The 27,883-nt window shown below is 41.0% G+C and overlaps 2 protein-coding genes across 11 annotated transcripts; one reads left to right on the forward strand and one right to left on the reverse strand.

Moving 5' to 3' along the window:
* Positions 1-1,085: 1,085 nt before the first annotated feature.
* HNRNPA2B1 (heterogeneous nuclear ribonucleoprotein A2/B1) lies at positions 1,086-15,458 on the reverse strand. Of its 7 annotated transcripts, XR_014316864.1 has the most exons (12): positions 15,296-15,458; positions 10,676-10,786; positions 9,729-9,875; positions 8,004-8,214; positions 7,586-7,687; positions 7,406-7,495; positions 6,773-6,835; positions 6,178-6,297; positions 5,813-5,935; positions 4,980-5,062; positions 3,529-3,659; positions 1,086-2,675 (listed from the first exon to the last, which is right to left on the reverse strand). XR_014316864.1 is itself a non-coding variant. In XM_082752852.1 (11 exons), exons 1-10 carry the CDS (start codon positions 15,323-15,325, stop codon positions 5,001-5,003), a joined length of 1,059 nt encoding a protein of 352 aa, XP_082608978.1. In that variant the 5' UTR covers positions 15,326-15,458; the 3' UTR covers positions 1,086-2,675; positions 4,980-5,000. The 7 variants fall into 7 exon arrangements, 6 of the variants coding, with proteins under 6 accessions (XP_082608978.1, XP_082608979.1, XP_082608977.1 ...); XM_082752852.1 differs by lacking the exon at positions 3,529-3,659; XM_082752853.1 differs by lacking the exons at positions 1,086-2,675; positions 3,529-3,659 and adding an exon at positions 4,343-4,827 and having other exon boundaries at positions 7,415-7,495.
* On the forward strand, positions 15,001-27,869 carry CBX3 (chromobox 3). Of its 4 annotated transcripts, XM_082752857.1 has the most exons (7): positions 15,651-15,703; positions 17,100-17,150; positions 17,665-17,733; positions 21,017-21,159; positions 22,679-22,844; positions 24,223-24,317; positions 25,189-27,869. In XM_082752857.1, the coding sequence occupies exons 2-7, from the start codon at positions 17,127-17,129 to the stop codon at positions 25,313-25,315; spliced, it is 624 nt and encodes a 207-aa protein (XP_082608983.1). In that variant the 5' UTR covers positions 15,651-15,703; positions 17,100-17,126; the 3' UTR covers positions 25,316-27,869. The 4 variants fall into 4 exon arrangements, with proteins under 4 accessions (XP_082608986.1, XP_082608985.1, XP_082608984.1 ...); XM_082752858.1 differs by lacking the exon at positions 17,665-17,733 and having other exon boundaries at positions 15,623-15,703; XM_082752860.1 differs by lacking the exons at positions 15,651-15,703; positions 17,100-17,150; positions 17,665-17,733 and adding an exon at positions 15,001-15,121.
* The last annotated feature ends 14 nt before the right edge of the window (positions 27,870-27,883 follow it).

Raw genomic sequence — 27,883 nt, forward strand, 5'->3', positions numbered from 1 at the left:
TGAACTTAGCCACAAGCCACCCTGTTCACACAAGGTAGCAGCATGGGAGGTCACACAGTATGTTGGTGAACTACACGGTCCCCAGTCACTACTGACCCAGTATGTTCATAGCAGTCAGTGTCAGACACGGTTTCAACTGTTCATTTTTTACTGCTGATAAATTAACTAGTTCTTGCTTTCATACATTTTAATAACCTCTGTGAACACAAACTCCTACTGCAATGCAAATGGACACTGCTAGCTACAAAGCAAGAGGACAACTGTTAAAAGGGACAGTATGGCTTCTGGCAAGACAGGTCAACAGGACATGAAAGGGGGGTCCCAGGGAAGCTCCTTGCTACCAGTATCATTGTATGAAGGAGAAGAGAACCTGACATCTCCTTCAAGAGAGAGAAGGGAATTAAAAAAAAGTAACAACACTTAAAGATTTCATTTGCCTCATGCATTCTGCTTTGAAACAGAATCAAAACACTGAGGTGACAGGGAATGAATGTACTGCTTCGTTATGTTCTCTGCTAGTCATCCTCCTTCCCTAACGCCAAGTTGTCAAAATGAACTCTGCTGACGGCACTCTTCAAAATACACGTGTCTTTCAGGGTTTGGTTTCAAAGCCCTTCCCCCAGCCCCCAGTAATATGATTTCATCCCCCAGAAAATACGCATGTTAATCAAGACTAAAAGAATGTGATCTTCTTCCCTACACATGACGAAGTTTCATCCCTACTAATTTTATAGTATCCAGAAAACTCTCTAATTTTCTAAGCAACTTTCAATGCAACGCTTAAAACTCAAATAGCAGGGAATGTGAACAAAATTCAACTTTCATTGTTAATAACTGAGATCACAGACAACCTCCCCCACCCCAACAACAAGTTATATTGTCTTGCACGTTCAACTTATTTGCGGCAAAGGTTTGCTTTAGCAAGCTGTGGCTACAACTGACAACCTGATTTTCTGTTTTCTTAAAGTATTTCAACATACCGAACAGCAACATTACTTTCCATTTTCAAAGTGAAGTTGAGTCTATAGAGGGACATAAAACCAACTTATCATAAATTAAAAGAAAAAACACACATTATCTAAAAATTAAGGAGCGGTAATTGACCAATTCAGTTTTTATTCAGAGTTGCTAGCTGTATTAGGTCGACTCAGTGATGACACGTCTCACTGAACTCATCAGCAAAACACTGATTTTCATTTGCTTTAACTCTTACGCACCAAGAAAAAGAAATCAAGGAAGCTTTAACAGTAAGACAACAGGAAACTTACTCAAATGCTCCAAGCTTTCAAGACTTCAGACATCCAATAACTTAAGTTTTTGCATGCTACTACCCCTAGAGATAATGCCCATTCCCAGTAGATGGAAAGTAAAACATTCACATGGAAAATGTAACATACATAATTAAGGAAATTTGGAACCTTGTTGCAAAGCTACTGAAAGAGCACACACATCAAACAGAAAGAAGAATTACTCCCCTTTGAAGTACTTTTTCAGTTAAGTGATCTGAATGTGGACTTGTCAACTGTAAAGAAAACTTCCATTAACTAGAATCTAAGTTCCAGGAAAGAAGGCAAATTCCTAATGAACTGGTCAACTCATTCTGCTGGAAAGAGCAAAGTAAAGCAGATTTTGAACGTCTTCATTTTCTGCTTCCGTTGCAGCCCACTGGACACCTATGCAAATATTTCAAAGTTCAACTTAAAAAACATACCAAAAAATATTTTTGAATCATTAAATAGTACTTTTGAGTTATATAAAGAACGTTAAAGACATCACAATTCTACTAAGCATATACATTTCAAGTTTAGAATAAATTATGCAAGCAATACATTCCCAACTGGAGCTCTCCCAAGCTCATGCTTGTTTTTTTCAGAAGATGCAGCTATCAGTAATACAGTTCTGGTACAGCAGGAACTCTTTTTTCCATTCCGTCTTTCACTATTGATGCTAAAATCTCTTTAAAGGTAAGAAGGAAAAAGTTATTTACCTAACACATTTTGATGAACTGTCTTGTGGTTAGTTTCATTAACAGGAAAGGAGGAGATATTTTTAAAATTTGGTAAAAAAAACATAGCTATTTTAAAGCAATTTTGTCCAAAAGCAAAAAATAATAAGCAGGTTTCATGTGTAGCACTGTTTCTCCCAACAGAGAACAGGTGCCTGTGTTCAGAGGTACAAGTTCTGTGCATACACTTGCCAAATTAATGTGGTTTTTAAACCCACCTCAAAATGGCATGTTTCGAATCATGGAAGGTCTAAAAGCTGCACATCAACATTATTTAATGTTAGACACACACTAAGTTTTATTAAGCATTACACTAGAACTATTTTGGTATAAAAATACTTTATTTTAAAGCTATGAAAGTTATAAAAATATGTAGTTAAACCTTCAACTCACAGAATGTTTGCTATTTTAACATTAGTAATTTGTTTCTCCTACCGAATCTGGATTTTATTCGAAAGGTTTACAAGACAATTATTACTATCATTTAAAAAACCCAGCATTACAGGGAGCTGTACTAATTGTGATATTTTATCAGTATTCATTTAACCTCTAGGTTTTTTAATGAAGGCAGCAAAAACAACTATTTTCTGATGATACAGAATTTCTTATTTCTTGAAGCGTTTCTGTGGTTGACCACTTCTTCATTAGTTACCTGCAGCATGGCACCTTCCTGCCAAAGAAAAAAAAAGTGTATCTGAAGATGTTTATCACATATGTCTAAACCAAATTACCAATAGGGGAACTTCAGCCTTTTTTTTTTTTTTTTTTTTTTAAGTAATAAGCAGTTCACTGGTGTGTCTAACACAAAAGGAACAGGACTTCTGTTAGCTGAGTCCACGTTCTTCAGTAGGTAGTAGCCTGTCAAAGGCAATGGAACTTTGAAGTTAGGGTGTGGGCATTTGTTTTGTTGTTTTTGTTTTGTTTTCTTGGTGGGTTTTGTTGATTTTAATTTAAAAAACAGATCTAGAAGAGTATGCCACCCATACTCGGAATAACTCATTAGTTGGTGAGTTTTCATTAATTTGAGGAGCAAACATTGAATGCATTTGCGAGTAAGGCTGACTGAATTTGGCACTAAGGTTTATTAGCTGCAAGAACTATAAAAAATGGTGGAAACCTCATCATTCTAGCCAAATTCCAAATTAAGTAATTACATTATACACTCATAAAATACCACCTGCAGTTTCATTTGAAGTTTTCACTTCCCCTCCTAAAGAACTGCTTATGCAGTTGCTATAAGAATGGACGACACATTCCTTCACAGAGGCAGATGTATTCTGTGGTGCAATTTTTTTTCCTTACACGTAAAGTCTAAAGTTACTTGGGAACCTTCAGGATGAAATGTGTTATATAAAATAGATTACAGTAGACAAGACACATAACAACATCGTTCATTTTCAACAGCACAGAGCTACCTTCATTGCATTACCTTGCAACCACCATAACGCATAGACTCCCAAGAAAAATAAAATGTTGCAGGATGCAAAAATAAAGTTGTATGATTTAATTAACTTGTGACCTACCATTTTAACTACCAACACCAGGGATGGAACCCTTGCAAAGCTTTACTAATGGACACTTGCAGGTCTCATTTGTTCAACTGTAGCAGAGTACAGTGGCAGCAGTCTATGCTTGTCCAGGGTTCATATCATAGCTAGATTCCAGTAGGAAAAAAATATGTTAAGTAGCTGAAATTAACAAAAATTTGTTTGTAAAAAATTTAATAATACAAGAAAACAGGATTCACAAATTTCTCTTCAGTTGGTAATTGTTAACTCAATTTATTGCTATGTTAAACTACATAATGATAATCACTATACTGAAAGAATACTGTCATATAAAATTAGTTTCTCATTTTTTGAACAGTAAGAAAGGAAAAAGTAAACAAGATCTTACCTAAAGAAGTTTAACTGATGCTTAGAACTAGTTTGCTCTACACCCTCAGCCTTCGTTGGCATCCTTATAACACTACCGTAGTTAAAGCTTTGCAGAAATACAGCGCAGCTTTTTAAGACTGGCTGAACTTAGTGACGTTTTCAAGAGTTCTCTTGTACTAGACCTGTGTCCCTGGAAGAGTACCTCGCTGGGGATATTTCCTTTCCTTGCCATTGAAGAAGCAGCATCTAAAAGATCTAAAAACGTGTTTCTCCTTGCAGAGATATCCCTTAAGTTATCTAGATATTTAAATCTGATCATTTACAGACAACATACTTTTTTTCTGACCAGCATTTAATTTTACATGTACAACAATAAGCTTTATATTATTTGTGGGACCTTATGCTACCCACTCCTTGCCTTATTTTACAATATTAAAAAAAAATCTAAAATTACACAATATTTCCTTTAGAATTATTTTATTAAATCATAAATGTACAACAGCTTCTTAACTCTACACACGCACTTAAATTTTTAAAAGGAAAACGTTATGTCTTATTACACCATGATCCTGGCTAATAGCTTTTCAAAACTTTGAGAAAAATCTTAAAAAAGGTTTCACATGTCACCTGAAACTTACAAATTTAACATTATCAAAGGAATGCTTCTACACTTACAAAGACCACTAGAAAGAAACAACAATTAAAAAGCTAAGAAACTGTCTCAAAGGCATTTTTACAATCCTTCCTCCACAGTAAGGTAATGTTATTAAATAATCCAAATCCATTCACAAAATGGCTCTCTGCATCTGCTCTGGTGTCTTCTGCCATATCACTGCATATTTATGCATGACTGAGATAAGTGTTTCCTTAACATTGTTATTTCGATAACCTGAAGCTGTTCTGTTACCTCTGGGCTCTCATCCTCTCCTATTTATACAGTGAAGCCTGTTTCAACAGAAGTAAAGAGTAAAAAAAATAGGTTATGAAATTATTCATCTAACCATTTTTTAAAGGAAAGATAATATCCTAAAAAGCTTTTAACTCCTGCAGCTACTCTCACGAATCACTGCAATTTTAGCATTTAAAAACATACTTACCCATGGCAAGCTTGCAGAAGCTCAATAACGGCTCCTCCCTCCATAACCACCACTTCCTCCACTGCCCCCTGGACCATAGTTTCCTGCAATTACAGGAAAGCAAGCAACAGAAGAGTTACATCTGTACACTTCTCAAATTAAAAATGCTTCTGATCACTCTATCGAGATTAGCATCCAATTTACTTCCAGAGATATCCAACTCAGATTTTACATTTCACTGTCTGCACCTTACTAACACCAAAATAAACTGCCAGAGGAACTACAGGTTGAAATCTTAGATTCAGCAGGGCCACATGTAATTTAATGCCCTGTACTGTCTTGAGACCAAGAAAGGGTTTCTTCTTTCAGTTTCCATTTCACAGGCTTTATACACCATATTAAATAACATTTAGACAACTAAAAGCAGGAAATGACAAAAAAGAATTGGCACTAAAACAAGAGAGAAACAGGAAAAATCTCAGGAAGTTTAGTGGACATTATTAACTGGAGTATGAAGTAGACTATGAAGAGTATGCAATGAAAGCAAAGATAAAGCTTTCCTACCAATCTTTACAGATTGGTATCTGTACAACATGTTGTAATAGTTGTGGGGGAGGAAGAGGGATGCATTTTCCCCAGTACATGCTTTACAGTCCAAAGAACTGTAAAAAAAAAATTGTAGCCAACTCATATAACTACACAGACAAAAAACAGGTACTGTGCATCTGCTAAAGAATCTAGCTATTAAAGACTCTAGCTATTTTTACCTATCAATCTTCCCTCCCACCTCCCCAAAGAGCCAGAGCTTGCCCCACTCTGTTTGGCTCAAAGGCAGGTCAGGACACAAACAATACCTCCACCATATGGTCCCCCCATGTTCCTGCTGCCACCAAAATTTCCACTCTTCATTGGACCATAATTGGATGGCTGCTGGTTGTAGTTTCCAAAATCATTGTAGTTTCCACTTCCGTAATTGCCTGCATTATTAACACAAGAGTAGAAATGCCCAGATAAGCTAAAACATGCATGGGATTATCTCATTATTATACATTTTAATAAAACAAGATTGTACAATGATTCCAGCAGCATATGAGCTGCTTTTTTTTTTGTTTGTTTGGAAAGTTGAGCTTGCTAACCCCACCCATACACCTCCCAAATCTCAACCGACTTGCACTAATTTACAACTGAAACACTTGATCCTTTCAAGCCAGTAGGTTACCTCCTCCATAGTTGTCATAACCACCTCCATAGCCCCCACCCTGGTTGCCATATCCAGGTCCTCCTCCACCGTATCCTCCTCTTCCTCCTCCGTAACCAGGACTGCCACCGAAGTTGCCACCTATGACAATACAATCCTTTAAAATAAACCTTTCAGTGTAAAAGGCAACTCAATTCTAAATGGAGGATATGTTTCTGTTTACAAGTCTACAGAGGAAGAAAAGGGTGGGAGTTTTATGAAGGCATGTATCCAACTCCCATCCTAACTGAATTGTGAGTGAAACCCACTAGTCAGACTGCCTAAAGCATCAATGAAGGGACTTAAATCTCTTTTTTCCAGACAATTTAAGAAATGCTGCCATTCTAAAGAAAAGGGCATACATAGTCATCAAGATGCATCTTTATATGGTAAACCGTATGGTTGTGGTGTGAGCCAACACCTAGGTGTGCTTCTTAAAGCCAACAAAATAGCTTTGGCAATTGAATTAAGTTTTACATGAATAGTAAGTGAAGGTAGAAACATTTCAGAATGAAGAAAAAGAATAAAACTGGAAAAAAAAAGCAAAAACAAAACCCCACAACAGAAGTAAACTAACCTCCAGGTCCTCCACCATATCCATTATACCCATCACCAAATCCACGGCCACTCCCATATCCATCTATTGGAGGAAGAAAAAACAAGTAATTTGGTACAGGTGAATTTAAGTGAATTCTTTTATTATCCAACCCCTATGACCGTAAGAACCAAATCTCACAGACACATGGATTTAGAAAAATGCATGTCGAACACCTCATCTAATCACTCCTCTACCTCTTGCATTTGTAAAGGACTGAAATCCATTTGGACATAGCATACACCCAGTTAGCTTGCACATAATTTGCATGTTCAAGAGAGAACCCCTCCACCATAGAGCTCATGAGTGCCACATATGATTACAGACACTAAGTCTCTGAATTCCTTAGCAGAATCACTGAGTTTAGGTTAATTTTGGCATCTAATAAAATTCTTTTAAAATTAGGTCACTTGAGTTACATGAATAGCCACATAGTCAATTTGCATACTATGCAAGAGGTCTACAAGTTATTCAAAAAAATTAAAAACAGAACAAAACAAAAAACACAACACTTTAGCAGTTACAGCTGCATTTAAAGTGAACAGAAGTAGCTTACAAAGTTACCCGAAATCTGAAGGATGATGTAAATGAGAAAAAAAGGTGCTACAAACATGCCTGTCTTACCGGCTCCCCCTCTGAAATTGCTGCCAGGCCCTGGACCAAAGTTGCCACCACCTCCACGTGCATCACCAAAACCAAAGTTCCCTATTAACAGTTGAAAGTTTTAAAGCAGTGAAATCACAGGAAGCGAACACAAAAATGAACTACAAAGCACTAAGCATTACTTGCACATACCTCCTCTCCCGCTCCTAGAGTTCTGAACTTCCTGCATTTCCTGTCTAGAGAGAGCTTTCCTTACTTCTGCATTATGGCCATTGATGGTGTGATACTTCTGCACTGTAACCACAAGAGATAAAATACGATGAGCACTGAAGTGCTCCTCTGGAAACAGACAAGAACCGCCAACTACCAAAAATGAAGTAATTTCCAAATTAATCCATACACTTCTCATCATTGTTTTAAAACCTTGAATGCCAAAAATATATTTAAACAAAGAATCCAGTACTTTATTTAAAAAATAAGCGTTCCCACACAACTCAACAGAAATATGACATGGCAAACGTTCATGCATTTAAAAATTTAGCTTCATACAATTACCATGACTGTAAGCATTAGTATTATCAGATGGAACAGTGACATGAAGATTACTCACATACGATTTTATCCACAGGATCATGGTCATCAAATGTAACAAATCCAAACCCTCTCTTTTTACCAGACTGTCTGTCAGTAATGATTTCAATAGTGTCAATTTTTCCATATTCCTCAAAGTAGTCACGAAGGTGGTGCTCTTCAGTGTCCTCTTTAATACCACCAACAAATAGTTTTTTCACAGTGACATGAGCACCAGGTTTTCCAGATTCCTGTTACAAGAATACTCCAAATTACCACAAAGAAAGGCAATTTTTTCAATTGCTATTTTGCCAGGATTTCAGGCATGCAATACTAATAAACTAAAACTTTCAGACACTGAGGTATTTCTCTTACAGCGTATGTCCCTAAAACCTCTTTGTAGGGTGGAAGGCAATGCTTTTACTCTCCCAACCTGCATGAAAGTTTTGAACGCCCTGACAAAGACACATTCAAGTGCTACTAAATGCCTAAAGGTAAATAAAAAGCCTTCAAGTAGATTGAGAGAAAAATGTGAGACCAACTGCTTGAAAGAACTGAAGGTATCCAGTAACGAAAAATTAAAAATTGTGCTCTAGTTTAATTAAAATGGAAGTGCGTCAGATTTCTCTGTCCACCTCCCAACCAGCAGTGAAGCCCACATTCCACATCTCAACAAAGCTTCAACTACAGCAAATCCACAGTCATGCTCTTCAGCCTCTCCAAAATACAAATACACAACTCCTTGCATTCCTTTTAAAAAATAATGGAATTAAAAAGGAAAAAAAAAAAAACAAAACAAAAACTTTGTTTTGAGCATTACATTCAAGCCACTGCAGTAGTTAAGTATGACAGCCCTAAAGCTCGTTAGCAGCTTTGCGTGTATAAACAATATGTACATACACTGCTTTAATTATGTTTTCCCAAATACTAATTAACCCTGCATTCTTCAGGGAATGTGAAGAAAACTGGGATCGTTAATAATAGAAATGTTTGTGTTTGTTTCTGTTTTCCCTGACCTATGGGGCACTTCATTCAATTCCACTTCATCAATCCAAATACCTTAAAAAAATGGTTCCAATACTACTCTTGAACTGGTTATATCCTCCCAGAGCTCTGACGAGGCAGTGAACAGAAGTCACTTAGAATCTGTACTTGCTCCTCAAGTATCTCTGTGCCCCAGTAACCCAGCTGAAAAGCCTACAGGTATGCTACGCTGCCTTCCTGTGTACCCACCTCATTTATAGCCTGGAGTTTAAAACCAAATATGCCTGAAGCAAAAACGTGAGTAGTCCCTAAGTTGATTTTGAATACTACCACTGGGGAAAAAAAAAAAAAAAAAGTTCCTGCACTATATGTTGGTCACTTCAGTCACCTTTAAAGAATACCCAGAAGACTGACAGGAGCTCATTAATTTAAGATGTAGTAACGATTCCAGAGAAGAGTTGGTTTGGGATTTGCATAATTACATTCAACACGTTTCAGCTAACAATACTTTCCAGACCCCAGTTGCACCCCTTGCAGACATGATTCACAACCAAAATAACTAAGAATTTACTATAATAATAGAGGTTTATGTAATATAGTCAATTAACAAACCAAAACCGTGGGAACGGTGCCCCAGCCACACCCTTTAACCAAGAGCACTTAAGCCCAGACAATTTCAAATAAGAACAAAGCAGAGGTTTGTTTGTTCTTATCTGTACTCTGACCAAAACAGAGGTTCATTTCTCAAAGCATGAGGATCTGCTTTCAAACACGTATTTACCTCTCTAGCCACAGCTCTCTTAGGCTCCACCACCCTTCCATCAATCGTGTGAGGTCTTGCAGCCATGGCCGCATCAACTTCAGCCATTGAGGAGAATGTTACAAAACCAAACCCCCTTGATCTTTTGCTTGCAGGATCCCTCATTACCTAAAAACAATGAGCAAGTTTAAACCACATCTACGTGTCTCATGTGAAGCTTAACAGTAACGATATTTGGAGAAAACATACAAACCTAATTCAAGTATTTCTTGGTTTCAAAATACATATGAAGCAGCAAGCTATCAAGGACACAAGCAGCACTGCTTAGCATCACAGAAGTTCAGAACATTGCTCATTCTCTACCAGTAACTCAGAAATGCTGCTAACAAAAAACCCATAGCTGTGATGCATGTTTAGATTTGTATTTGCTTTCTCTGAACTCAAGTATTTCTTTCAAACTCCCCGAAGAGCACACTTAAAAACTGGCTCATGAAATACGGATTTACTGCTTCCAGAACAAATTCACTGGAACGACTTCTGTAATAGAAAAAATAAACGTAGAGAAGATCCCAGGCTGCAGAAAGCCATCCTTCCCCAGGTTCATGGGGCTGCCTACCATGGTATCAGCTTTCTGCCAAAGGTTACAGATCACACTGTTGCAGATGCAGTCATGCTCTATGTGCTAATTTCAGTGTCATCACTGGAAGTGCATTTTGAACAGTTGTAACAAGTGGTTGTAAAACGAGAAATTTTACAAAAAACAGATTGTGAATGCTTGCTAATATTACCAGCAGACTTCGCAAGACGAAACCTGCAAAAAGCTTTGATGCACTGTTACGTATGAACCAACTGTACGTACACTGAAGAAAAGTGCACGCCCTCTTTGTTAAGTTGTTCAAAAAAAACAACTCCCCATTTTTACAATTTCTACAAATTCCATGTCATCGCTGTGCACTAATATAACTTACCACGCAATCTGTAAGCTTGCCCCATTGCTCGTAGTAATTCCTCAAGCTTTCCTCTGTTGTTTCAAAGCTTAAGCCGCCAATGAACAGCTTGCGGAACTGCTCCTTTTCCCTCTATCACAGAGAAAACGATTACGTTAATGTAATTTACAATACTTGCCTGCACCAGCATAATCAGACAGTAAGAAAGACCTTCTTAGAAGTCAAAAACTTTCACTAAGAGATGTTTCCCAAAATTAGGTTTGGCTCTTCAAAGCATTCTACCAGTATTCGAGAAATTAAGCAACATACACGATTCTCTGGGTCCAACTTTATGAAACAGATCTTAATAATGTGCTTCTCTTCCCATCTCTTCCTCCAAATATTAAAAGCAAAGGGCCAAATTTAAATATTTCCAGGAAAAAAGTCCTCCCAAAGACCTGTATTAGACAGCTTTTAAAACTGTGTTGGAGAAAAAAAACACTCCAAAGTACCAAAGTGTCCTTATTAGAAATAACAGAAACCCATTTGCAAATTTTTTGCATTTTGCCTCTTTTTATTCATTCAATTTTAAAAATCATTATGGTTAAATTATTGCACATGGATACTATTTAACCAAGGCATTAAAAATATATAAATAAATATGGCTAAATATGTTCTCAAATGGGTCACTGATTCATATCTCCTCATTAATTACTAAAATGAAGGAAGCTGGACCACCTGTAAAATTTGTTTTGTATTCTGAACCGCAGAGTGAGTTAGTGCTAACTGCATCCCCTCTCAACATCAGGGATATCAGAATTCCGTGGAAAAACTACATTTCCCTTTATGGGTACAAAGTATGTTTTTAATAAAAGACCATTACATTTCAGAGCAATTTTCATTGAACTTAGTTATGCTGAATATCTACAATGACAATTGTATCATTTGAAAAAGCCCAAGACCAATAAGAAGGTATTACGTTTACTATTTTGTATGCAGTACTGTAACACAAAAACATCAGCCTTCCAACCCTCTAAAAAATATACTAAGAAGATATCACATCACTGTAACAGGAATACCACTGTATCACAGATTTCACTAGTCCACACGTCAAATACCAAACTGAAAAAAAAAAAAAAAAGCACTGAATATTAACCCTCTTTCACAGAACGTAATAATTTCATAATCTTGTTTGATGGAGTCAACTGTCCTGCCAGGTTTAATCCCAAGAGAATGCAAATGCAAAGATCGCATCAGCTTCATATTGGTTGGTCACTCTAAAAACGAAGAACGTTTGCCTTTTTTTTTTTTTTTTAAAGTAACATCTAGTAAACAAGTGCGGTGCACAAATGCTTTCAAAAGCATTAAGCCAGCCCACAGAAAGACCAACATGGTTTCTGAGGTTGTCAAAGGTAGGCATGATGTAAAAACACGTAGCATGGAACAACACCATTACCAGAGACAACAACATCCCCTCAGTTTTTGTTATTGGCCTATTACCAGCTGACAAGAACTCAAACTGTTATAAAATCCATTTTTTCCCTTCCAATTAACTACTACATTTGAGAAAATTCTATTTCAGTATCACTTAAAAGCACGACATCCAACAGCAGATTCCAAGTATTTTTTCTTCTAAGAAACACGCAGGAAGCTAATACTATCTCCTCACCGTGCAGATGACTAAAATTAGATCAGATTGAGTTTTTAAGCAACAAACCCATGCTACATGAAGCTTCCTTTCATATCATCTCCTAAATGGAATAAAGGAAAGGATGCTGCATACCACACTTGGTCTGAAGCCACACCATCATTTCTCGTTTGAGCAGACTAGCAGAGAAATTTTAAGCAATGATTGCTTAAAATGTCAAAAAAAAAAAACAACCCACAACTAACTGCCAAAAAACTTCCTCTCTTTAAATTGCTCCAGTACAACTGCTTGAAGATTAGGAACTACTTTCTAGTTTCCTAGGCCCACAAGAGACACTTTTCCCTATAAAATCAATTCTTTTATATCTAGTAAAAGAACTAGGATAAAAAGGGTGAGAATTAGACAAAATTAGAAGGCGTAGTGATTCTTCCAATAAGTATTAGACTTACTTTTAAAAATATTAATTCAATAGCTTCAAAAACTAAGGCCATCTTTGAGATGGCTGTAACAACTACACTTGCTTTTTAGAAGGCAAACATATACCACACATTACTAATAAACATTAAACAGAGTAGCAAACCTCTGGGAAGTTCCTAATAATCTGTCACAGTGCACATGCTCTACCTGAAGCAACATCTAGACACACACAGGTCTGAACATGGCAAAAAGGAAATTCAGTGCTTCTTAAATGAAAACCTGTGTGTGACAATGTCCTAAACACGCTGTTCTGCTCATACACATGCACAGCCGCTCAAATGCAGAGGGGCTGTCTCAACCATGTCAGTTTTAGGAGACTCTGGCTACAGTCTGGGATTGAACTCCCATGAGGGTCCAGTAATCTTCGATAATCCTAAATTTATGCTAAAACGGTAATAAGCCTGGAAGAAAGTATGATTACGCCAGTCCCTCTCAGAATCTTGATGAAAGCACTGAGTCAGTAAAAAACAAAACAAAAACATTAGCCATTTCCCACACCCCCCAGTATAAAAGCTGGAAGAAAGACCTCCTTAGAAGTTTCCATAGTACATGCTGTGGCAGGAACAGAGCGAGACAGAGAAAATCTTATGAACTCCTTGGCATCTTCGTTAGTTTGTGTTAAACCTTCTTTCGTAGCCTTAAACCGACGCTTCACAGGACTGCAAAACGTGAAGCCCTTACTGGAAAATTGACCATCAGAGCAGTGAGACGCGTTTCACGCAGCAGTAACGCGTGCACTAACACGCCGAGCTGCCCGCAGAGCTCTGCGGAGCCGGGCCCCGAGTAACCACAACGGTTAACGGCGGGAGGTGGGTGGGATCTCGCAGCAGCTAGCGGCCAAGCCCGCCAAAAGCCCGGCAGGCCCTGAGGAGAAGGCTCTCCCGGCTCTCCAGCCCGGGCAGGAGCCCCGCGGCCCCCCTCCGCCATGTGGCGGCGCCCAGGCCGGCAGGGCCCCGCAGCCGGGCGAGCAAAATGGCGCCCGGCAGCTGCCGCCGCCCGCAGCCACGGCGGTGCGGCGGGAAGGCGGGCAGGGAAAAAGGCAGGGATGGCGGAAACGCCGACCCCGGCGAACACCCGGGGCGGCGGTGAGACCCAGCGCCGCGGGTCTGTGCGGGGGAGAGCCCGCCGGAGCCGCTCCCCGCCCCGCAAACCCCCGAGGACCGCAGCCCCCCCCCTCCCCTCCCGGCCTCCCGCCGCCATTTTCCCCCTCCCCCTCAGCGCCGCCATTTCTTAGCGGCGCCACCGCGGCCCGGCCGCGCCTCGCTCCCTGACCAGCCCCCGCGGCCGGGCCGGCAGCCACCGACACATTCCCGAGCCCGCCGCCCGCCCGCAGATCCACCGCTCCCTCCTCCTCCTCCTCCTCTTCCTCCTCTCAGGGCTGCGCGGCGGCGCCAACGGCCGCTTCCAGAACCTTCCTCGCCGCTAACGCTCCCCCGCCCCCCCCCCCTCTTCCCCGCTGAGGGAGCTCGGCTCCGCTCCCCCCCCCCCAAACCAAGGCCCGGGGAGGTTCGCTGGGTGCCCCCCCGAGGAGCCGTCCCGCTGAGGAGCCGCTCGCCGCCCTGCCCACGTACCATGTTCTTCATGGTGTCGGCGTTCCTGCCCGGGAGCACCGCGCAACCCGTCAGAAATGGCCGCCCGAGCTGTTACGTAATTTGAAATTGAGCTCCGCGCACTGCTAGCGCCCTCCTCCTCCTGCCTGCCGACGGCTCGGTTTTAAAAAAAAAATTAAATAAATAAAAAAAAAAGAAAAGCTCGGAGCCGGAGCTTAGATATCTCCGAAGGGGCAGTGTTTCTGCGTAACGCCCCTCTGTGTTTTTATCACGTAATAAAAAGTCATGGGCTCCGCCAGGAACGGCCGTCTCCGGAATGAGCCGAAGGAGCCCTCGTCGCCGAGCTCATCCGCTTCGGCACCGCCGGAAAGAGCCGAAGCGCGGCCGGCGGACCCTTCGCCTCGCTTCGGCAATTTCCGGAACGCTCCGAAGCGGGCTAGGCGGCCGCTCGGCTCGCGCTCGGCAATTTCCGGAGAGAAAACGCCGCAGCGCCCGTAGACCGCGCAGCCCGCTCGGCAATTTCCGACGGCGGACGGCACCCGCCAGGCGCGCCCGAGCGCCTCCGAACCGGCTCGGCAGCGCGTCCCGTGCCCCCCCCCCCACCTCCGGAAATTGCCGAAGCGCTGCCCCTCAGGGCTGGGGGGGTAAAACGGCCTCACCCCCCCCCCCCCCCCCCCCCCCACACACACACAGAGAGCGCGGCCCCTGCCCCTCACGGCCGGGCGCCATCGCGCTGCGGGGGGGCACCCTCCCTTCCCTTCCCTTCCCTTCCATTCCTCCCTCCCTGCCTCTCCACACGCCCCGCGACAAAGGGTGAGTGCCGGCACAGCGCTGCGGCCGCCCCCCGCTTCCTCCTCATCCTCATCCTGCCCCCTCCGCGAGCGGCCCCCCGGCGCCCCGCCGCCCTCCTCGCCTCCCTCACGGCGCCGGCCAAAATGGCGGCGGTGGCGGTGCTGTCGGGGCGGCCGGCCCGGCCCCGCTCCTCACCCAGTCGCTCTCCCTGTCGCCGCGAGGCATCTTCCTTCTTTTGGACGCCTGGCGCGGTCCTGCGCTCGCCCCCCGTTGGAGAGACGTCTTGGCCCCCCTCCTGTGCCGGCGGCGACGACGGTAGGCAGCTCGCAGCTGGCGCGGAGGCGGCGGCGTGCGCTCTGCCCCCTCAGCCGCCGGCGCGCTCTGCTCGCCCAGCCCAGCCCTGCGCCGCCGCTCCCCTCCTCCTCCTCCTCCTCCTCCTCCTGCTGCTGCTGCTGCCGCCGCCGCCGCTGCTCCCTTCCCCCCCGCCTTCCCCCCGCCCCCCGCCCCAGCCCCCTCGGATGTCGCTGCCGCCGCCGCAGCTCAGTGCGCGCAGGGCGAGAGCCGCGAGGAGACGGGGGAGCGGCGCGGCCGAGCACCATTGAAGTCTGTATCCTTCAGCTCCCCCCCTTCCCCCCCCCCCCCCCCCAAGACCCCGCCGCGGGGCCGGCACCCCGCTTCTTCCCCCTTTTTTTTTTTTAATTTTAATTTTATATTTATTTTTTTTTTCCACCCCCCCCCTTTTCGGAGGGAAGGCCTCGGGAAGGGAGGGAGGGAGAGACGGAGGGGGGCGGCCCCGCGGGCTGTGCCGTGGGGGAGGCAGGAAGGAGCTGGGGGGGGTGAGGAGGAGGAGGAGGAGGAGGAAGGGGGGCGCCGGGCAGACAAAGCCGGAGCCCGCCAGCTCTCCGAGGGGCGGCCTCCGCAGCCCGGCCTCCGCCAGCAGCCTCCGGCCGGGGGAAACGTGGCGGGGTGGGGTGCGATGGGACCGGGGACGGGGGGGGGGGGGGTGCAGCACCCCCCCACCACCACACACACACACACACACACAGAGTATTTCCCTTTTTTTTTTAATCGTTATTTATTTATTTTCCTCTCCGTTAGCGCTGTTGGCTCTTCCTCCCCCTTCCTCCCCCTTCCTGCCCCCCCCCCCGCCTTTTCTCCTTGCTTGCAAACGGGGACGAGGCGAGCCCCGGGAGGGCCCCGCTCCCAGCGCCCCCGGGCCCTGCCGGCGGGGAACGGGGCGGGATCGGGGAGCCCGGGGGGCTTGGCCGGCCTCGGAGGGCTCCTCTCTCTGCGCCTTGCCCAGGCGTACGTGGAAAATCTCAAGTTTAGGAGTTGGCAGTGGGGCAGGGACACAATGCACGCCGAAAAGAGGTGGCCGGTGATGAGAAATGCCGTGGAAAAGGGGATGGATTGTGGCCGACACAGGTTGAATCTGCCCAGGTTAAATCTGCACACCGTAGCTGAGCTGGTTTTGGCGTAGGACCTCGGTTCTTGCAACCCTGAGATTCAGAAGGCAACGTTACAGTTGCATTAAGATAAATACGTGTTCATCAGCACTCACTCCCACCTAAGAGTGATGGGTTACACTGCAGATGTGTAGCTGCTCCCCCCCAGATTCGCAGTTAACACATCCAAGCATGTGTTTTAATTAACTGCTAGAATCTGAACTCTTGTTCCATTGGGTTTAAGGAAATAAGCATCCCTGATGGTCCTCCCCCCTTTCCCTAGAAACATCTCTGTGCCTTAGTAGGCCTTGGGAAAAGCCTTTTTTCCAACCATATGTACCACTTTGTCAGTGTCATTTAGCCTGGCTAGGTAAAAGTGTGTTGCTGGGTTATGCCAGACAAAGTAGTAATCTACTTTTTGTTCTGGATTTAATCCGTGTTAGAAATGTTATATGCAATGAATACCTGGGGGTTGGAACAAGGACCATGCTTGTATTGGGATGCCTTTCTTTGAGTAATGTAAACTTCCTTTTAATTGTCATGCATTTTTCTAGTAAAAGCTCTGCAAGTCTGCAATAAAAATGGCCTCCAATAAAACTACATTGGTAAGTTCATGCACACCTAAAGTATGTAAGGATTTAATCAACATATTTTTCTTCAAACTTATAACTTGGCATCTCCATTTAAAAGATACATCCACATCTCCCCTCCCCAGCATTGTTCTGACCAAAATTTCAGATCCAGAAAGTAAGGCTACTAGAAAGGACATTTATCTTTGGCTTTAACAAATCTGCCATTTCTGCAGAGATGCATTGGGAAAAAGACCAAAAAAAAAAAAAAAAAAAAAAGCTCTGCACAATTTCATGTGTCCTACAGTAGAAAACACTAAGGATTTTTTTTTATCCTCCTTTCAGGATACCATGTAATTTATCATATACGTAAAAATGAAATGAAAGTAATGTATTTGTTTAATTTCTTCCAGTTTATTCAGGAAAAACTAATTGTCTGAGAAAAGGCAGTCCTTATAGAAGAAAAATAACTATTGGGAAATGATGTGGTGTAGTTAAGATGCCCTTTTACATGATTGTTAACAAATAACAGTTTCTTTGAATTTCATAGGAGCAGAGATTATCAGATGCCAACCCCTCCTGGACCACTTTAATGATGCATTCATGGATCTCAAGTCCTGTAAAGCTTTGCTTGATGTTAAAATATGAACTTTTAAGGGCAATTGGTTGCAGAAGTTGATGTAATTGCCGTTTAACTAGATATTTTGTATATATGCATAGATACACGTGTGTGAAAGAACTGAAAAAAACAGAGCATGAGATGCATCCAAGGTTGGTTGAGGCAGGGAGCTAGGGAAGAATGCACACACACACAAGTCACCATTTGGGTAGCAGAACAACTGACTTGCAATGCGCTCAGAAGGCCTGTTCTTAAATTTCCTAAAATGGTTGCTAATTGACCCAGATTGAGGCACGTTAAAAACTTGCATCAACTCATGGCTTCACAGTGCAGCACGGTGCTTGCTTTACATGATATGATAAAAAACAGCTGTAAGGATTTCATCAAGATGAATGTCTGAACTTTGTGTCAGTAATTGATGGCCCGCTTTTCCCTAATTTGAGGAAGTGTAGTGGTTAGCCAGCTCAGGGAGGAGGTGCCTCAGGGATGGGAACGAGTCCGTGAATGCAGTATTTTTAATATTTTGATGTTGTTCAGGGTTTTGCCGCACAGGTCAGGAAAATCAGTTATGGTTCCCATGGGAACCGTAACTAATTCTGCTTCATTTTGTAGTTCATGCGAAACCGACATATATTAGGGGATAGCTCAGCTCTGGAACTGTAATCCTGATTTTGTTACCTCCTGTATCTTGAAACACTTCACCACAACGTCGTGGCAGCGTTCTCATACTGCCCCTCAAAGAAAGCGCGATTATCCACTGAGGAACATCTGTATCTGGCACAGGTGGCTTCTGAATGCAGGGTGGGAAATGTGCCATAGATGAGTATCCAGTGGTTAAGTGCCCAAAATAAGGCTCAAAACAGGTCACCCTAAAGAAGGGACCCTTCAGGGCTATATTGGACATTTCTACCTTCAGAGTCAGCTGCTGCACTTGCCTGTAAGCTGAGATTTACATGGGCTTGTATAATCTCAGAACTTAAAATTTTTAAAGAACATTCAATATTTCTCCAGGCACTGCAGTTAAATATTATTAACTAGGTTGAAAAGGCTCAAGAAGGCTCACTTCAGAAAGTAGTGCTGTTCAGAAGATGTAATTAAACCACTAATATTTAAAATGAAAAGCAACGTACCCTTGACATTGCTTTTGCTTACTGAACTTCAAGGGAAAAAAAAAGCAGATCCCATAATGTTCATTTTCTTCTATGGAAGGTTATACAGATACTTAACGGTCTTTAAAAGTTTTCAGAAATAAAGAGGTTACTTTCATACAGAGGTCCAAACCATTTAAGCGAGAAGAATGAGTGAAGCTGAAAACAGTATTAGAAATTATTATATTATTCCACGGAATTAGAGAATTTCAGTCCAGTGGAGAGCACAGATTGAGATGTTCCACTTGTAGCCTGCTTGCTTCATCGCCAATAATTAGTATAATGCCATGCTATAGTGAGTCTGTGTCACTTTTTTCCTGCTTTTTTTGTTGCTGTTTTCCTCATCTCTACCCATTTCTCTTTTTAATACTTTAATTTCTCGAAATAAGCAGCCTTCTTAGATGAGTTGGGCATATTCATGTTTTTATTTAATTTCGGTCTTGCGTTCTTTTTTCATGTGCAGGCAAAAAAAAAGCCAGTGTGGTTGAGTTGACGCTTCTCAGACATGAATACTGTCTTCCAAAATACACCTGGAGTGTGCAGGCAGTTAAAATCTGATTGGAAGTACATGCTCTGTTTTAAATAATCTCGTCTATACTCCCAAATCGAAACAAGTGTCACACAAATTGTATACAGAAAATTGCTGTTTGAAAAGGAAACTAGAACCTTTTCCTTGCCTTACTTCGTTGTTTGCACCTTCAGTTGCAAATCAGAGTAAAGGTATTTTGGGGAGGGAGAGGAAAAATTGATTACAAAAAAAGGAAGAGCACAAAGAGTAGGCTTTGGAAAGACAGCATCAGCTTCTTCAGTTTACAAAAAGAAGACAGTTTTCTTCGCACCTAACCGATATTTTTTTCTGCCTTTCACCACATCAAGACAAAATTCAGCAAAGTCGAAAAATTAGTTTCAAAATTGCTTCACGGTATTCGCAAGCTAACCCAAGTTAATTCTAGAGAAGGCTAGGAAAATGCCATAAACATCAGTGATCCATGATTTTTGCTCGTTTGCTTCTGATGGGTAGGAAGTGTGTTAGTGAGGAAGTAGTTTTCATTTAGGGTGCTGCGTGACTATGTTTTTTGGAGCTTAATAATGCTCCCGTTAATTTATGGCTGCCATTTTAACAATTTCCCTATAAGGAGCAATCCAAAATGGCAACCAAACTTTTTTTGGTCTGTTAGTGCTCCAGAAATGTGATATGGCGATGTTACAGACCTGTTCCAACCTTTTCAAGACTACAAACAAGGAAATTCTGAAATGTGTCCTTCTATAACTATTAAATTGTGCCTTATTAAACTGGGAATGCCTTGAGGATGATGTGGATGTAATATTTATTTTAAGAACTTTGAAGAATATTATTTAAAGTATCAAATGTAAACTTAAAACACTTAAAAGTTTTTTAAGTTAGCAAAACTTCATTTACATGTTAAGTGCTGTACTTTAAGTGTAGCTGTCTTAAAGTTTTGCGCCTTTGTGACACCTGAATGTAAGTTACATCGGTGCGTGGCTGAGAATGAGGAGGGACTGCAGTAGTTGAATGCTCCTAGCATGCATCCTGGAGCATGCACTCCGTTCAATAATTATCACTCATTATTGAATACTTGTTTATAGTAGCACTACATCATGAACTTTGCTCCCATCAGCTTCTCCTTTTTTGGAAAACGTAGTAACCACCTTTTTTTTTTGAGTAGCATCCCCTTTCTGTTTTATGCATTTTCACAATTCCCTTATTACTTTTCTTTACTCTGCCTTACGCTGTTTCTTGCCCTCTGCCCTTTCACAGGCGTAGAGTTAACTTACAGAAGCTTTATAAAATTTCGAGCATGTAGCACTCTGGGAATGAAATTTATAAGGGGAGTGGAGGCACCAATTGTGTGGACAAAAATATTTCACCTTTATAAAAACTGCTGTTAAGTGTTGGGTATCTCGTTAAGTGACTGAAGAAAACCCAAAATATTAACATGTCTTGCTCAGGTTACCCGACCTCATGCACTAACGTGAAAAGAGTCTGAGCTCCTGGCTGTAGTGTAAATAAGTACCCCATTCCTTGCTGTTTGTTGACCAAAGTTGGATTTGGCCAGTGAAGTAACTGTGTGAAGCAGGAGAACGAATAATGGCAATCTGAATTTCTTTTGTAGCACAAAATGGGAAAGAAACAAAATGGCAAAGGTAAAAAAGTTGAAGAGGCAGAGCCTGAAGAATTTGTTGTGGAGAAAGTCCTGGACAGACGTGTTGTGAATGGAAAGGTGGAATACTACTTGAAATGGAAAGGATTTACAGAGTAAGGCATTCCCCAGTATTTTTTTTCTGATGCAATGCTAAATACTAACCATCTGTTTGAAATAACTGCGTGGATGGGGGGTTGGATGGTGGGGGATGCGTTTTATAGAGTGGAAAGGGGAGGACATCCATAAACATGTATTCAAGAGGGGCAGTCGAGTATGAAAATAAGACAGAAGATATCTAGCCTAGTGTTCATGCTTCATAAAAGTGCTCCAGGGTCCCTGCTAAGTCTTCAGTGATCATTCTTTTGCCGTTGTTCTTTGACTTAGCCTATGTCAATATCTATCAAGGTAAGCTAGACTGACATTTGTCATAATATAGGTATACTTACACGTGGGGTAGAATGAATATTGTTTCTGAGAAATAAATGTTGCAGGGGTTTAAACTGTAGGCAGCTCTGAAGTGGTGCATTCAAGGCAGATACTTTGCTTATAGTTTACTTCTTTGAACTTCTCTCGAATTAGGTGAATTTACCAAAGGAATTCTCTGGCATGGTTGCTTTAACTAGACATACCCAAAAGGTAGCTGTCAGTCTCTTTCCCAGACCTTGTGTAAGCACAGCTGTGCTTTACCGGCTGGAAAAAGGGGGTGCATCGAATGTTTGTTACCTAGCATTTGAAAATAAGTAGTTAAGTGTGCAGGTCTCTTATTGTTGCGTAGCTCTCAAAGCGGTTGCATTGCAACTTTCTGCAATTCTGTCACCTAAAATCTGTGTGAAGATGAGCGCATAAACAGCAGTGTGTTGGCATGCAGGGGCCTTGTTTAAAGTTGCAGAAATATGTTTTAGTCACTGAAAATAATTTGTAGATATCTTGTTCGTGCTGTAGTACTGTGTCAGTATTTGTGTGTGAGGACTTCTGATGGAGTGTTAATTCTTGTAGGGAACATTCATGGATGACTTAAAAATAAATAAAGTAATAAGAATAATAAAGTACATACTGGAGCATTTTCAGTACCCAGCTCTGGACCTGGAGCTCTTGTTCTCTGTAGTCAGCCAAACAAGGGAGATAGAGTTAAGCTCAGAGACAACTTTTGAGAGCATTTCTGGTACAGAGAAGGTTAGATGTACATACTTACACCACTTACAGTGGGTGCTATATATTCTTTGTTCTCCTCAAGTCTTAGTTTGTGCTCTTACAGCATAGTTGGTTTGCATGGACAGTCTTTAGGGAAACCAGGCAGGGAGTCAGTTTAAATGGATGGGTAGATTTTGGTAGGTTGAGGGCTGAATGTCTGAGCTCCCACCAAGATCACAGGACTTAACAGAGCTGCATATTCTGTACCTTGTGTTTAAGAAGAGTTCAAAAATATTCTTCACGCTAGCAGAGCTTACTTCTTTCCATCTTCAAGTGTTCCATACGTGAAAGTTGTGAAAGATGATGAGAGGCATCCTTACCTAGGTTTAAGAAAGATGACTTAAGTAATGAGAAAAAAGTGGCTTGCTTAAGGTGAGCCATGTGGCTAGTGCTGTGTTTTTCTTCTTTTCCTAGTTTTACATAAATGTGTGTATGTTTCAGTGCTGACAACACGTGGGAACCTGAAGAAAACTTAGATTGTCCAGAGCTAATTGAAGCTTTTCTGAACTCTCAGAAAGCTGGAAAAGAAAAAACAGATGGTGCCAAAAGGAAATCTTTGTCAGATAGCGAATCCGATGATAGTAAATCAAAGAAAAAACGTGATTCTGTAAGTATATGTTTGTGCACTAAGCTTCGTTTCTCCTGTGTCTCTTCCTGTCTGTCCAATCCCTTGCCCTCAAAATTCTGTTATGACTTGGAGAGTTAGAAACAAACGTGGGTTTAAAACTGTAAAAATTTCACAGTATCTGGAACCGTGGTTGGAAATTGTAATGATACGTAGCGGTCAATGAGAGTGTCAAAATAGTGGGTAAAAGATGATCACTTGCCATTCCTCTATATGACCAAAAGTTCTGACACTGTCCCTTGATGCTTGCTGAATACTTAAAAGCAAGACTGGTTCACAAACAATGTGAAGTGGGTCAGTTTGTATTGGAGCAAAGTGCTCATGAATGGAACGAGGTGAAGTTGTGTTCTGGCTCCTGTATGGTGAAGTATATGCTTAAATAGGTGAGTGGAAAGGTGGAAAAATGTGAAGACCAAGCAGTTATTTAGATAATACTGGACTTGATGGTGGAGAAGGTGTAGAAAGGGTGGCTGAAGAAAACTTACCTTTACGTAAAGGTCTGGGTTTTGCCTACAGTTTAAATGATTGAACATAGTAAGCTTAGTGCTAGTAGGTGCAAAATAATGTACATATGTGTTCAGAACTTCCCATTTTCCTCTTTAAACTTTCAAACTATAAAAATTTGAATCAGATCTGGCTGGCAATATCAGTGGTTTACTGAAGACAGCTCTAGGATGTGTGCTGTCAAAAATAGGTGACATTCAAAGGCATCAGAAGGAATATTGACATACAGAAAACAAAATATTATTTGTAGTATTTAAAGTCAGGTGTGTGGCTTGACCCAGTGCAGTAGTGGTCACACTCTGAAAAAGGATGTTGTGAAACTAGAGGAAATAATAAAGGAAACAGGCGTAATATTCTGTACCACTGCTGCGATCTCAGTGAGCCAAGAGGAGTTGAGGTATTCCCTGTGGGTGCAGTTGCACAGTTGGCTCAGGCCAAGCCAAGCGCCCAAGTCTGTTGTTCTGCTGAAAAGGATGTGTTCTTCCCGCTGCCAGGACTGCATTTTGGCTTTGCCCGTTTTGTTGCTTTTCGTAGCCATCCTTGTTTTTTTTGTCTACTATAAGAATTTTAGATTGCTTGTTTCATTTATTGAGCATTCAGAAATAACGGAGAAATGTTGGTGTAGAATTCCTTTATTCTTACTCCGCATCTAAACGCTTTGACCTGAAGACCAGTCATGAGGAAAAGAAATTGTCATCTTCAGGCAATTATTATATGTAATCATAGCTTTTGTAATTATGTAAGGCTGTGCTTTGTTTTGTTCTGTTATGCATGCAGACAAATGCATGTATCTAGCTCTAAAGCCAAAATACAATTTTATCTTGAACTAGATAATGATCTTCTAACTTCTCAATAGGTTGATAAGCCAAGAGGGTTTGCGAGGGGTCTTGATCCTGAGCGGATAATTGGGGCTACGGATAGCAGCGGAGAGCTCATGTTCCTCATGAAATGGTAAGTCCTACATCCATAGTTTGGGTCCGTACTACAGGAGGGCAGGCACTTAGCTGGTGAAAAAATGTCATTTCAGCAGCCAGATGCTGGTGGTCTGCTTATTAACCTTGTGTTTGTAGAAAAACAGAACTTGTGCAATCATTCAGTACTTACTCCCCCTTTCTTCCAGAACCAAAATGACTTCAGGTTCTCTTGATTCAGTTATACAGAAGTAGAAATTCAAAAGAAAATATGGAAAACAGGGATAGTTGTCAGAATAAAACACAAAGGAAAACATTAAAAAGGAGCGTATTTTTGTGTAGTTCAGTTGTAATTGATTAGTTTTTCCATAACTGATCGTAAGCAAAAAGCATAGATGTATGTAAGCACAAAGCTGGTTTGTAACATCAGCATACACTTTAAAAAGGAGCCTGAAGCATGTCAAATTGGAATGTTTTTTTGTAACCCCAAGACAGCACCAGGAATGGCAGTATAAAATGCAGCAAGTTACTTGCATAAACATTTAATACAATTTGGATGTAAATAGCACCTCTTAAGACTGATGCTACTGCGTTTCACTTTGAAGTTTTGATTATGCTTTAAAAATAAAATTAGCAAAGTTACACTTACTTCATTATGTACTGCAATTCGTAACAGTACGAACAGTTGCCTTTGAACAGCATTTTCCTTAAAACAGAAAAACCTGGGAAGGAAAGGAAGATACAGCTATGAAATCTTGCCATTAGCGTGGAAATTCTTAGAGCTGCTAAGTTTCTATGAATATGTATGCTTCCTGAAACCCACTGTTGTAAAATAAAGTGCCCTGGTATGAAAATAAGGTACTGGATTAATAATTATGCGTTTTCTTAAACCCCCCTCTCTTCTACATCAGGAAAGACTCTGATGAGGCAGATCTGGTGCTGGCCAAAGAAGCTAACGTGAAGTGTCCTCAGATCGTAATCGCTTTTTATGAGGAGCGACTAACTTGGCATTCATGCCCAGAAGATGAAGCACAATAATTGTTTGCATTGCTTTTTTATATATATGAATATTAAAACCTGAAATTTGATTTATTAGCAATGTGAGAAGCATACATTCTAACAAGATTCAAATTTGATATTTTTTTGAAGTAGTGTGTTTTGCATCAACAGCAAGTAAATAAAAGCTTTCTGCAACTTGTTTCATTTATCATGAGAGAGCATTTGATACTACTACTTCCTCCATATTAGGTAAAAGCTTTTATAAAACATTCATAAACTTCCATAGTTATTACAGAATCATAATGAATGTCTAAACAAACTCACAGATGTTTTGTAGTCTTCTATACTATTGATGTGCATGTATCTTCTTTACCCAAACCTAGCCCTTAAAACCTGTAGAATCATTCTTTTTAGTATTTGGGATCACTTGGTCCCAAGAAGACCAGGTGAAAACTAACTTTGTAGTAATTTGAATGTTATCAGACTGTATATTGTTTACTTTATTGTAAATACTGGTGAACAGTGGTCAATAAAATAGTTTTATATTCTTCCTTTATACTGATAGGCTGTGACTCTTTTGAAGCGGTATGATATTTCTGAACTTTTGATATGTTAAGCTCTCAATTCGTAATGTATTTAACTGTAAGTTGTTTTTGGGGGTAGATTGATTAATATTACCCCACTGCTATTCTCTAATGACAATACCAGACCAGTACCAGGCTGTGGTTCTCTATATTTTTGGTGAACAATGCCTGGGGTATAATTTTTTTCAGTCAGGAAGGGCCAACTTTTTTGTGCTGCGAAATGAATGTGCTTTGGTACTTGTTTAAGTCACAGATAGCAGCCGTGCTGCCTGAGTATGGTTGTTGGTCACAAGGCCAAGTGGCCTCTGTGGTTGTATTGGGGGAAAAAATAATGATCTGTTGACAGCATCAGCCTTTGCTCTAATTTCAGGTCTTAATACAGGGCTATACTATAACTAGCAATGGTTCAGGTAAAATTATGCTTCAAGCAGTGGCCTGAAAATACTTACATAGCCCTCTGCCTTTAAAGTTTAATATTTTAATCAAGATTCTAAGTCATGTACTTTAAACGAGACTTTGTTTCTCTCTCTGATTGAATTTTAAAATGAGTTTATCATCTGCTTCTTGGGGAATGCCCTCAGAAGGGCCAAGTAAGGGGTGGGAAACTCAGGAGGAAGAAAGTTGCCTTTTTCCATTCTTCTTCCAGTTGTCATTCCTGCTTTTCTTCTCACTTGCTTTCATCTATGCTTGTTCTTTAATTTGTGTTCTGATTACTATGGCAGAGTTTGCCTTGAGCTTTGCCTCTTTGTATCTCAATGGCCAACTTCGTTTCAGAATTCCTCTTAGTTTTAGAGTTCTGACTAAAATGATCATGTAATGTGCTACTGGCAGAGTCCTAGGAGAGATGGTTAAGATTCTCTCAGTATGCTTTCTTAGAAAGTTTTTAAAAAAAAAAAATGTATAAAAATATTCCTGGAAACCCTCACGTGGTATTTTGAGGAGCAAATGAAGGAATTTAATCTATGCTTGATGTTCTTTTGATAGAGTTTCATAAATCATGACTAAAAATACTTGTTCTCATGTAGTTTCAAAAGCCATTTATGTAGTGAATTAAAACTTGTAAAACACTTAATTGCAGTTAAACACCGGTGGTTAAACTGATGCTAAATTACCTTTTTAATATGTAACTGCCTTATCAAGATTTTTTTCTTACTGAATTTGGGCACAGTTCAGTCACTGTGGCTGCGGGAAAAATTTGGGATCTGTGTTAATGTGGGGGTTCCCTTATTCCAGTTAACGATAAATTTCACTGCTTAGCTACCTTCTCTTGCTTCTTCCTTTGACAAATCACCCTGCATCTGTCACATGTGCAAGTCTTCTACAGAGTTCATGGCTTAATTCTTTGGGGCCTCTATTCTTAAAGCATTTCTTTTTACCCAGTTGTCTGAGAAATAGACTAAACAAGAATCCTAAAGCAGCATGCATTTTCCTGCCTGTTTCTTCAGTATGAAGTGGTTTTCAGTTCCGAGTCTTAAGGTAGTTATTTTGCAGTTTGTGTTTGATTGTCTGAACTTTGCAGTTTCTTTACGTTGTTTCAAGTGTGGATATCAAGTTCATAAGAAGTTGCTGATTTGAATCAATATAGGTTAAAAAGTCAATTTATTGGTTATTGTAAGTGGTAGACGTAAAGGTTTTTGTTGAAAGGTTGATGCTCAACAATTTGTAACCTTTAAAATGTGGTTTTGCATCTAGGTACAGCTTTTACATTATATTTGGTTCTTCCTTCTGACTATCCGTAAAAATGCACTGTATTCACGTTGAAATACTATACGGCTTGTTACACACTTAGAAATTTAATTTTTTACATTATGCTGGTAGAAATGCTGACTGGTATGTTTCCTTTTTATTTCCCCTCAATTTGTGTCAAACTGCATTTTGACGGTAATGAAATGCAACACTTTAAAGTTACAAGTTATGTAAAATTATGCTGAATGTGCTGGGTACATATGCAAAAAGACGTTATCAAATGTTATTAATTTAAAATTAACTGATTAAATAAATGAAATATCTTCTGTAGTTAGTG

The sequence above is a fragment of the Aythya marila genome, assembly GCF_965140915.1.
Source record: "Aythya marila genome assembly, chromosome: 2".
NCBI lineage: Eukaryota > Metazoa > Chordata > Aves > Anseriformes > Anatidae > Aythya > Aythya marila.